Source organism: Nannochloropsis gaditana (genome assembly GCF_000240725.1).
Source record: "Nannochloropsis gaditana CCMP526 unplaced genomic scaffold scaffold001, whole genome shotgun sequence".
Taxonomy (NCBI): domain Eukaryota; class Eustigmatophyceae; order Eustigmatales; family Monodopsidaceae; genus Microchloropsis; species Microchloropsis gaditana.
In genome coordinates this window covers 71423-83938 of record NW_005803952.1, presented here as the reverse complement: position 1 = coordinate 83938, position 12516 = coordinate 71423, and the positions used below count along the sequence as shown (strand labels likewise).

General features: G+C 48.7%; 1 protein-coding gene across 1 annotated transcript; it reads right to left on the bottom strand.

The window, feature by feature from the left end:
* Positions 1–10823: 10823 nt before the first annotated feature.
* On the bottom strand, positions 10824–11767 carry NGA_2078200 (50s ribosomal protein l9; the record flags this gene model as incomplete). The annotated part of the gene is made up of 1 exon (XM_005856339.1): positions 10824–11767. A coding segment is annotated over one exon (881 nt), but the record flags the coding sequence as incomplete, so codon positions are not given.
* Between the last annotated feature and the right edge of the window lie 749 nt (positions 11768–12516).

Sequence of the window (12516 nt, the reverse complement as noted above, 5' to 3'; positions counted from 1 at the left end):
TGATGATGATCGTGTCGACCATGAATATATATATGAGGATGGAGCATCTTGACAGTCCACACTATAGCCAACGCATTCAGACGAGTGGGGCTACATTGCTTCTCGGCGCGACTGAGGGATCGACAAGCGTAACAAAAAAATATTTTCAGTGTTGCATGCCAATAGTGTAATAATATAGCAATCAGCCTCCGAGGAAGTGAGTGCTCAACTCGCTATCAGCTGTGCTTACCGACCTTTATACCACATGTAATTGCATAATATTTGTACTCTAGCAGGGCCCCATAAATGTCGTTTTGATAGCGCTTCCCATTGGAAGAACATTGGTGTGAACAGGATAACTATGGTTGGCCCGAGTTTTCTCGATGGTCGGCGTAGTGTGGCCCACTGCCATAGAAATAGAATTCATTTTAAACCAGGTAATGCATTCTTTTGCTCAAGGGAAGCCAATTAGACATTACAAGCAAAAGACTGCGCTTGAAAAACTCACAAATATTTGTATCATTTCAGAAGTGAGCCGAGCTTATACCCATCATCTGCTTTGCTCGATAAGCACTGTAAAGAAACACTTTTTTTCAGCGTCGGTTTACTTTCTTTCACTGGATGGCGCGCATGACGTGTCATTCTACTGATATGTCGCCTATCTTATTCCCATCGTTCACTTTGTCAGCAATCTTAGATATAAGGTTTTAGCCCCCATATTTTGTCTTCTAGTCGTACAAAAGCTCCTCGTACATGCTTTACGCTACTTGTCTCATTGCGTGGCAGGACGAATTTCCTCCTGAAGATATTGAAAATTTGAAAGTAACGGAAACATAGGGCGCACTAACGAGAAAGTGTCCCCAAAATAATGAGTGAGGCGCTTAGCAATAAAAGCAATGACGCCTTGAGCTCATTTTGGAAATATGATAAACATGTAGCAGCGCGTGTGTGCCTGGTTTGGTGCTGAGTTATTATTTGGCACCTTCGCATGGACGGGCCAGAGAGATACACAACTGCCGGGCAGCCTCTGTCATTTCTTGAAAAGAAAGCCCGCAAGACATGCATTAAGCTTAGTAAGCTCCTTGTGCATAATGTCATCATAGCATTCTCTTGAGGAGCGCTAAGCGTCTCTTATTCAAATAAACCTGCCAAGTAAGGAATAATATGACAAAAATGGATAGACAAGCGGTCCGATATGATAACAAAATTTATGATAATTTGTCATCACAGCTTGTTACACTTCAAGTTCGGCAACTTCATACAATTTGGCCATGTCAATTTCGCCATAAAGGATGGTCATTGAATCGCCTTTCGAATAATTTCCTACAGGAAGATGTCCAGTGTCGTTGTGAGCGGAGAACAGCAACAAACTCAATCAACAGCGACAGGAGATGGGAACAATTTTCTTGGAGAATCCACAGCATCGCAAATAATAGCATCAGATACGCCAGGAACTCCTACAGGGCAATCTCTAGCACGCGGAAGTGCGATAGATTCAAGGATATTCTCGACCGCCACCATTTCAAATGAAGAAGAGCTTCAAGCCCGTGCCGACATTTATCAAATATCACATCGCCTGCAAAACACTGGAGACATTTTGATACTGGTCTATATCACGCTGAAATGCTTGGTGCTTTTGCGCCATGCCCGTGGTTGCGGTCACATTTTGGCCTGCATGTATCGTCCTGATTACTTAGAATACGGTAGGCCTGCAACGAGCGAAGAGCTTCAGGAAGCAGAAACATTTGAATGCATTGTGGGCTATGAAAATCTGAACAACAACTCCGTTGCTCTCCCTGGTGCGCATTATTTTTGCGAGCCATGCTTGTCTGAGTGGTGCGAACGGGAGCGTACATGCCCGCTTTGTCGAAGCGCTATAGGGCCGAATTTCCACTTAAACGCACCATATTGCAACATCACTACCCCGATCTGGCCATGCTTTCTTTGAAAGGAAGTGGTCTGTTATCAACGGGCATGCCTTGAGACAACTAGAAATTGGATTTTAAGGGTATTTTCAACGCTGTGCGAAAAGGGCCAGAAGAATATTTCAATTTTCCATTTTAAGCGCGACCAAAGTTTTTTATTATTTCTTTCTTCAAAGCTCTACCAAATCTCAATTAATATGTTAACAATGATTTTTAATTCAATCCCGGACCAGCTCTGAATAAAAACGTTGGAGCGCATAAGACAATTACAGTTTTATTCATGCATTAAACCTGCGACTTCGGGGACGTCTGTGGTAAAAGCACTTTTCGCAATGACTCAAAGCTTATGTTGTCTGATGATGAAATCGTTTTCGAAAATGTGACTGGGTAGCTGCAACCTCCATCTTCCTTTGCAACCGCACCTATAGAGCTCTCCTCTGGCAAGTTGTTCGTCCCGGGGCTTGAATGATTTATATGCCTAGTATTTTCTTTTACATGTTGGTATGGCCCTTGCTGACATTTTTTTCTAGGATCTCTGTCTTTTTTTTTAAGAAAGCGTTCGAAGGCCTGCTGATACAACATGTGCAATTGTTGCGATTGTAAAGCGCGCATCTTCTGTTGATGCCGATACCGCTCTAGCTGCACCCGTCTTTGCATCGTACTCGCTTTGTAAGCCACTTTCTTCTCCAAATGTAGCCGTTCGAAGCGCCTCGTGGTACCCTGCAATCGAAGGCGTAGGGAAGCGATTTGATTCACAATCCCAAGTTTTCTCGCATGCGTGGTTAGGGGCAAGCTCATAAAATCACGCAGTTCATTAACTTCCTGCCGCTTGGCATTCAATTCCAAAACGACTTTTGATTTGATTTGTGCCTGCAAATTAAGCATTGATTCAAGGTCCTTGACTTTACTATATCCTGCTTTCTTATCCATAGGGCCAGCTTGCGTCTGATGTTGGGAGGAATCACGACAAGTATGTGAGTTTGAGTCAGTGCCACCCGAAGTTGAAGGTATGGTTTTCAACATATTTACAGGCTTTTCAGCACAGCTACATGATTTCTTCATAGAACAATTTGTAGCTAATGTGCTGCGCAAGGATCTCTTTCGCGCTTGTTGGTCACGCAATTCCGAATTCTCGATGCGAAGCGATCTACATTCTTCTTCCAAAGCCTTGACTTTATCCGAAAGGTATTTCTCATGCTGAGAAACTCGTGAGGTCATTATTCGAAGTTGCTGTTGAAGTCGAAGGTTCTCGTTGTGTAAAGCACATTTGCCAGCTAATTTAATTCCAATTTGGAAGTGCTCAGCGCAAAGCCGATTTTTTCTAGCCGATGACTTCCCCTCTTCTTCTTCCTTGGTGTTGCTGGGGGCTGCTCGAATACCACACTGTTCACTCGGTGAAGCCTGCAGATTTTGCTTTAAGGCCATCAAGTGCACGATAATATGATGCAAATCATTATAGTAATTGTCCTCTTTGGCTGCTGGTGGCGCAAATTGAAGTGGAAGCGTTTCTGCTGGCGTACGGGAGACAACTTGGTACGTGCTAGTGTCACCGCCCAGCACGCTAATTTGCTGCCGGTGTACAGCATCTAAATATGTTGATTCATCGTACCTACCTTGAGGAGATGCTCCCATTTCAGGCATTGTTTTCTCATTGTGGAAATGAGTAGCGTATTCAGCAGTCTTGGAGAGGGAAGTTCTTTTTGACATGATGGAGTTCCTGTGGGTTTTTCCTAACCCATTCTGACTGTCTGTTTCTTCCTCCTCTCCCTCCTCATCATCAGAAAAATGTGCAGTCATTATGTCGTTCAGTTTGTCGCTAGATATACGCTCTTTCTCTTCGTCCTCATCGGCTCCAATCGGAAGCGGCGACGAGTCGTTTTCCTCTGTTTCTGGCGAGGAGGCGTCCGAAACAAACATGTCTTTCACCTGATCTGAATTAAAATGGGCAGGCATACAAAATAAGATGTAAGAGAGCCCAATAAATGCGACGTGTAGCCTGAGGTGGGACTGGACCGGAGCGATTCGTTCCGCTTGGACGTGAACCTAACGGACGGCACCGCCCAACGGTCGAGGGAGAAGTTGGCGCGAACGATGCGTTAAACGGTCAAGACTTGACCGTCAAGTGAAATTTTGGCGCGAGCGAGCCCATCGCCGACGCAGCACGACTCGTATAGGCCAAGCTCCAACCACATTGCCAGCATTGCAAAGGGCGACCTGCTTAACACGCTTCGATTTCCGGTCTGTCAATGGGTGATTTCTATGCATGGGATAGCACACGACACAGCATGATTTCTTCATGCAAATTGCCACCACGAGAGATGGCATATTATTGAAGGCTGTGACACCTCATCACCTACCTTCTGCCACGACGTACCTCCGAAATACATTTTGTAATTGTCTTCCTGGTACCCATTCCAAAAGTTTCACTGTGCATAATTGTCGCAGGTTGATAAATTCAAGAGACGAATCTCCAAAGCGCAAGGAAAACAAGCACCGACACGTCGGCGCGGATAATATCCTCGGGTCGCAGTCTTGTCAGGACTTTCAGCAAGAAAATATGTCGCATTGTTCAGGATTTGACGCGATTCCTGAGCCTTGTCCGCTGGTATTTGAATTAAATGGTAGACGGATGCAGCTAGCACCAGACTCTTGGAACATGTCTATGAGCCTGAATGATTACTTGCGGGCGCAGCCTTCTCTGCGTGGCACGGTAGGATTAGTAGGGCTTATTCTCTCAGCGGTTTTCACATTGCAATGCCTGTTTGAGGATGTGATTTCGTCTCTGCTGTCATTCTGTCTCTTCTGTCTGTGTTGTCAACTCCTTACCTTTCAATTCCTTTCGCTAAACCGAGCATTACTCTCAACATTCCCGCCTAACTCATGAATAAGAAAAATGCATGTGGCGAAGGAGGCTGTGGTGCTTGTGCCGTAATCATCTCGCGTCCAGGCGGCCAAAATATCGGATTATGCACCTACAATTGTCTCGCTGTGAATTCATGCCTGCGGCCGCTAGCATCTCTGCACGGGTGGAGCGTCAAAACAATCGAAGGGATTCGACACAAGTCGCAAGGTGCTGCTCTACAACAGCAATTCTCCCGCTTTAACGCGTCTCAGTGCGGATTTTGCACGCCAGGAATGGTGATGTCCTTAAGTGCACAGTTTGCAAATGACAAAGGAGTGGATACAAAAGGGCGAGCTTCTACAAAGGCATCCTTGGCGCGCTCGCTAGATGGCAACCTGTGTCGGTGCACCGGCTACCGGCCTATACTCGATGCGGCTGAGTCTCTTGTGTCGCCGAAGGAGAGCATAGCAGACCTTGAAGACGTAGTAGAGCAGTTAAAATGCTTAAATCCCACCTCATGTGCCCATGACAGTAGGGGCGACCGCGAAGGAGGACCTCAACATGGTTCGGCTGGGATTCAAGATGACGTATGTGACTCTGCTGCATTGATTTCTTGCGCATCACATTTCGAGGGATTTTGTTTGGAAGACAAGAAAGGTGCTCGCTGGTACCAACCGCGAGATCTTGCACAGTTTTGGTCCGTTCTTGGAAGGCACCCCGCCGCCACGGTACTCTGCGGTAACACCGGCCGAAGCGGTGTCTACAAGCAAGATAACGAAGAAGATGTAGCCCTCGCGGCTCTGGACGGGAATCTAGCGCTCGCAAATTCGGTGATGGTTTCCTTGCAGGATGTTGTAGAACTCCAGGGTCACAGCTGGGATGCAGCGACGGGATGCCTTGATATTGGTGCCGGGCTCACCCTTTCAGAATTGCTTCTCCTTGTAGGCAATCTCCCGGAGGACGCTTTTTCCTCACATGTGCTTCGAGACGCTATTATCTCCCACCTCTCACGGGTGGCGGGAACATTGGTGCGGAACGCTGGCACTTTAGGAGGAAATTTGTACATGGCAAAGAGCAAAAATTTTGATTCCGACCTCTCGACACTCCTAGGAGGGCTCGAGGCTGTGGTGCACGTTGTCGGAGGACCGCGACAAAAAGAGGAAGAACTCTCTTGGCTAGAGTATTTGAATCGAGGAAACGCTCATGAGAACAATATGGGGACAGCGCGACGAGACATCCTGACTCGCATCCGTCTCCGCCTCAAAACCCCCCACACTGGGACCTTGTCGGATGTGTTTCAGTCTTACCGCGCTGCATTGCGCAAGGGGAACAGCCACGCCTTTGCCAATGCTGCATTTCGTGCATCTGTGAATGTGGCAACAGGAAAATTGGAGAACATCTGCTTGTGTATTGGCGCTTTAGGTATGCCAGCTTTGCGTGCCATTGAAACTGAGAAAGCTTGGTTGCGGGGAAGTGCAGAGTCTGTCGCTGTTCATGAGGATGCTTTCGGACAAGCAACTCTCGAAGCTGCACTTCTTGCATTGCGCATGGAAATAGTTCCTGCTCATAAGACACGATATCGATACCGTGTGGACCTCTTGTCCTCCTTCTTGTACAAATTTTTCCTTTATGTGAAGGACAGGGTATCCCAAGCGTCCCCTTCTCTCCGATCCTCAACCGCGGCAACTTCTCTATTAAGTGCCCGACTTCGATCGGCGGCCATCGCTCCTGAGAAGCACGTCGCACTGGCAGATACGGACCAAACGTACACGCGGCGGTGGATGGAGAAAGTACCCCAAGTATGTCGCGACGTTCAAAACGATGCGAACAGCAGCAGCAGCACAAGCGGCGGCCAAAACGATCACCTGCCTCATGTGCCTTTGCCCAAGGACTACCAGGGTTTCCAAGCATCCGGGGAGGCTGAGTACGTATCGGATGTGTTAGAGAGAGAAGGCACCGTGTATGCGGCCTACGTCAAGAGCCCTCGCTCTCTGGGTGTGCTTGCAGACCTGCGCACTGCGGCGGCCAAAGCTCTGCCGGGGGTAGTCTATGTGCTGACAGCTGCAGACATACCGGGAAGTAACGACAGCGCTTATTCCCTCGGGCCCCCTGATAGCGTTGCGCCCGACACTGTCTTCGTACCACTTGGTGGACGCGTGTTGTTTCATTCCCAGCCGCTGGCACTCGTTGTAGGCATATCCTCGGAGGTGGCTCGACGAGCAGCCAAGCTTGTGGAGGCTGTTTTTGAGGGTTTTGAGGCTCCCATTGTAAGCATTGGGGATGCTCGTGAAGCACGCTCTTTAATGGGCATAAGAGATTGTGTCAAACGCGGTGATGCCTCTGCTGTACTGGCGGCTGCGCGTTTGGAGCATGAGAAAGGGGATCCTGAAAGCGGGTTGGATGGGGAATTACGATTTATGGAAGGGAAAGTACGCGCTGGCTTCCAGAAGCACTTTTACCTAGAGACTCACACAGCCTACGCTATTCCCGACGAAGGGCGAATGTTGATTTATTCCTCGACTCAAGCTCCGCAGGCGGTTCAAGAGGTTGTAGCTCGCGTATTGGGAACCTCAATGAATACTGTCCAAGTAAAAATGCGGAGGGCTGGTGGCGCATTTGGCGCCAAGGCCACGCGTAACTTGCCTCATGCGGCTGCAGCAGCTGTGGCTGCCAAAGTATTACGCCGACCAGTGCGTTTGACGTTAGACCGGGCTACTGACATGCAGCTTACCGGTTCACGGCACGCTATGGAAGCCGACTATGCAGTAGCTTACAATTCAGCCACGGGTCTTATCGAGGCAGTCAAATGTGAAATTTGGCTAAATGGTGGATTTTGTGCCGATCTATCCTTCACTCCTTGTCATGATCTTGCCGCGAACTTGGAGCAAGCCTACTTCATTCCCAATTTCGATGCTTCCATCGAGGTGCTTCGGACCAATCTGCCTACAAGTACGGCTATGCGAGGCCCTGGAGTCGTGCAAGCATCCTTCATTATTGAATCAATCCTCGATGATGTGGCTGCGCGGCTGGGCAGCCACTTCACACCTGAAGAAGTTCGTCGTGTGAATTTTTTCAGGCAAGACGAAAAGGGAGAAGGCGCGTCGTCGAGCATGATAAGTACTGGCTGTCTCCACATGCCAGCCGCACCTGTTAGTCACTTTACTTTGCCTATTATATGGAATAAGCTAACATCCTCAGCCAACTTGGAAAAGCGTCGCGAGGATGTTCATTCCTTTAATCGCGCAAATCGCTGGCGTAAGCGTGGGGTGGCGATGACACCCGTCAAATTTCTTAGTAGTCTCATGCCCATGCAAGCCACAGTAAACGCATACCCGGATGGGTCGATCTTGATCCATCATGGTGGTTGTGAGATCGGGCAAGGCATACACGCCAAGAGCGCCCTTGTGGCATTACGAGCTTTGGCGAAAGTGGGAGTCTTAGCGCCGCCAACTCTGGACATGATTCAATTCGCTGATACAAATACGGATATTATTCCAAATGGCGGTTTTACCGCGGCCTCAACTACTTCTGAAAGGGCGTGTGCGGCGGTAGATGCAGCTTGTCAAGAGCTGGTTAAACGTTTGAAGCCGTTGCGCGATCGATTGCTTCGAAACAAAGAGAAAGCCCTGTCTCCCGCAAATTCTCTGGAAGGTACAGGTCATGATGGTGACGGCTCCGATGGGGGCGATCGTCCGTCTCCAAGCATCTCATGGGTAGAACTTATTCGCTCAGCCCTTAGTTTTCGAGAGTCCATGGATCTCTGTTGTCATGCTCAATGGCGTCCGGAACCCGCAAGCCACTACCACAATTATGGCGCAGGGCTGTCGGAGGTTGAAATCGATGTACTTACGGGAGAAGTGGCGCTACGAGCTGCTCACCTTTTGTATGACTGTGGTAAAAGCATAAATCCGGTTGTGGATTTGGGACAAGTTGAAGGCGCTTTTGTGCAAGGCCTTGGATTTTTCCTCATGGAAGAAGCTCTTATTGCATCGGACGGCGTGCTTCAATCTCCAGGAACTTGGGATTACAAACCACCTTTATTACCGGACATGCCATCGGAGTGGAAAGTGGCTCTGCTTGAGAACGGGAATTTCGACAAAGGCTTTCTTTCCTCCAAGGCATCTGGTGAGCCACCTCTGATCCTATCCACTTCTGCTATGATGGCCGTTCGTCGTGCAGTAGTTGCCGCGCGCACCGAACTTTTCGGCGTTGGGGCGGAAGCTATTAAAAACTTTCGCTTGGATGCTCCGGCGACACCTGAACGTATACATCGCGCTTGTGCAGCAAGCATGGGCCGCCTCTCCTTGAACGGAACTGCTGGGGAAAGGGCGTGGTTGGATGAAAGTCCACTGCACCAGGTGGATGTTGCTGTGGCAGGTGCGGGGCTAGGTGGCCTAGCGCTGGCAATCGCCTTAGATAAGTTAGGTCTCAGTGCGGGTCTCTTTGAAAGGGCCGCGGCGCTACGAGACGTATCACAAGGCTTAGTTGGTGTAACACCCAACGGATTAAGGGCATTGGAGCTGATTGATCCACGTTTGAAAGATTTCGTGATGGAGAGGGGCAAGTACAATACTGAAGCTTTCACCAAGACAGTTGACGAAGAGGGCAAAATCACGGAGCGTTATGTGCAGTTTGAGGCAAACAACGTTAGTATTCCTTGGGCCGACATTCAACACTCCCTTGCTCGCTTGGTACCGCGCTCTATGATCCATTGCAGTCACGACTTTGCCGGCTTTGACGAGTGTGAAGACCATGTCACTATTTATTTCAAGAATCGCGTGGAGACAGCCCGTGCAGCGTTGCTAGTGGGCGTTGATGGCCTTTTCTCTGTTGTTCGGAAGGGCTTGGTGCCAATTCCTGAGGGTAGGGGGGATGAAGTCTGCGAGTCAGGCCACACAAACTGGAACGCAATCATGAACCCAGGCGAATCCAGTTTGCCATATCCTCATCCGGTAGTGAGCCTGACCTACCAGAAAGAAGAACCGCCTCGATTTTTCTTCATGATCGAATGTGGACATGGCAGAATCTTGTGGCAGGTACGGGTGGATGATCCTGGCAAGGCATTTACTGTCGCCCCGAAAAAGGGTCACGGCCGCCTTGGTCTTACAGGTGTAAAACAGCGCATACTAGACCTTGTGAAAGACGTTCCAGATGTGCAACCGTATATCGCAGCCACACCAGAAGAGAACATTTTTGAACGATGTTTGCTTTTTCGTAAGTCTTTGCAGCGCTACAGCTCTCCGGGGCGGCGGGTAGTTTTAATGGGCGATGCAGCCCACGCAATGCACTCTGTGCGCGGCCAGGGGGCCAATATGACCTTTGAAGATGCACACTGTCTGGGACTAGCTCTGGCGGCTAAAGGTGTGGGGCCTGCTGCCGTTCGTGTGTTTGAAAGAGCGCGGATTCCTCGTGCTAATCTGGTGCAATGGGAAAGCAATACGTACTACAAACGACAATTTGAGAAAAATACAAGCCACACGTGGGCTCTAAAATTCCTGAATTTTCAGTCGTATGTGGCCGATTTTCACAAGCATGAGGCCTTGCCTTCGCACTTGTTGTAATCAGAGATGTGTGGAATCTGTGCTCTGCACAAGTGTTGCTCTAGCATGGAAGTGAGAGTGATCGAATTGAATGAATCTGCAATAGGGGTGCTATGATGGAATAGCTGCGCGATGAGGATGAACAATGGCAGTCAGGCGGGAGCCTGGAAAGGTAGGAAGCGGATGTAGTCTGCAGATAGAAAGACCACGGGTCGCATTACATTCAGACATGCAGACAATTTCGGAATGGGGTAATGAAGCATCATCTTATTGTATGCATAACAACGAGAATGAACTTACTTAGTCATTGGCGGCTAGTGGATATGCGGATGTGCAACTAGCACGGTCGTCCAAGCGGGAAATGTGCATTATATGTCTTGGAACGATCCAGAGCGTGTTTAAATGGGAGCTTTCGTACAAAGATATGGTTCGCCGTAGATTTACAGGAAAATACTGTCGTAGAAGCTCTACATGTACTACTCTTGGTCGAATAGATGAACCACCCTAGATAATTGCGACAAGTGGCGACATCAGGGATACGACAGGCGTTTACAATTTTTTCTTTACTGGGCCCTTTACATGCTTCATAAGCGCCATTACTTACTCGCTGTCTTCCTCCAGTACCTCTGCACTGCCATTTTCTCTTCTATCACGTTTTTTCTCATCTTTCTGTATAGCCACTTTGACTGTCAACATCTCCCTTTTTTTCCCTCCATCTGATTGCGCACTTTCTTGCATCTCTTCTACCATGAGTAGGGGTACATCTACCGCCACCTTGACGTTCAATTCCCCCAACATTTTTATTTCTGAACCCTTGGGCAACCAAATATCTTGTTCGTCCACATGTCGCTTGAGCTGCTTTCGCATAGCTGCGGCCAAGTCTGCTTTTGTCAAAGGGTGCTCTAACTTTTGCCCGTCGACGGCTACATTTCTCGTGAAAGTTATTGCCCTTTGCATGGTCCGAGACTTGAAGTAAAGGAAGTCTCGCCGTTCTTCCAGTAGCGTGCGCTCTTCATTCGAACGCATTACCATGTGTTGCAATTTGTTGTCATGCGTTGCATAAACTGCCTTGCGTCCTGGAATCAAGAAATTGCGAGCGTACCCTGGCTTGACAGCCACCTCCTCACCAGCAAAGCCACGAAAGGCGAGATCTTCAAGTAAAACAACGTTGACCATCCTTTTCTTGGACAAGTTCCGGATAATTGAGGGCTTGAAGGACAAAACCGTACCTGTCAGGCTGTTATAAGGGGCCCACATGAAGGGAAGAAAACGATTCAAGAAAAACTTTGGCTTGCATTGACATTCATAATCCCTGCCATTGCATAAAAATTCGGTCCAATTTCTATTTGGTTCTGTTGTAAGACACGAATGGAGACGGACAATCCCATCGGAGGCTTCTCGAAGCTTGACAGTGGCCGATGATGCACTAAGAGCAGGGTCGGCAACCACAGGATGTTTACCTGTTACGTCCCAACATGGTCACTGACAGAGAAGTGGTGCAGCACAAAATCTAACTCCCCCTTCGGTGACCTGCCTGTGCGATTGGGTAGACGCTGAGGTGATTATTATGGACTTAAAAGGGAGCACGCATCTGTGTCCATTCCCGGGGGCTTTGATGGGAATTGCGCGAAAGTCCGGGAGACCGGGCTTCGACCTCGCCTCCGAGACTAACCGTACGTCCCTCTCTCGCTTTCTCTTTTCCCCAGACTATAAAACAAGCCTCCCAAGATTGTCATCCACTTGATTCCCGTATCCTTTAATAAAAAACAGAAGGATGACGATTCCCGCGGCTAAGCAGCGCCGCTCATCGTCTCCAGTTGTCTCTTCCCTCGGCACGCGTCGACAGAGTTGGTTGGGCGACTTGCAAAAGCCTTCACGGGCAGTAATGGACAAGAATTTCTCTTCAACGAAGTCACCCTTTATGAATGCAGCACCTGCACGGACATCAACAACCTTACTGTCTCAGCAGGATGGTGACTGTTTGGAAAGCACTGGGCCTTCGCAAAAGATAAAGGTGTGTCCCAAGCCGCTTCTCCTCTCCAAACAACAAAATGGGCCGGAGGACGAAGCGACTTTTCAATCAGTTCAAGTAGTCTGTCGTTTTCGACCACTCCGGGAGGAGGAACCCTTTGAATGGTACAAAGCAGTAGAAGACAGTGGAGCGGTTTCTGTAAATACATCTGAGCGTACCTTGAATTTCGCTTTCGATCGGGTTTTTGGTTCTCAGGCC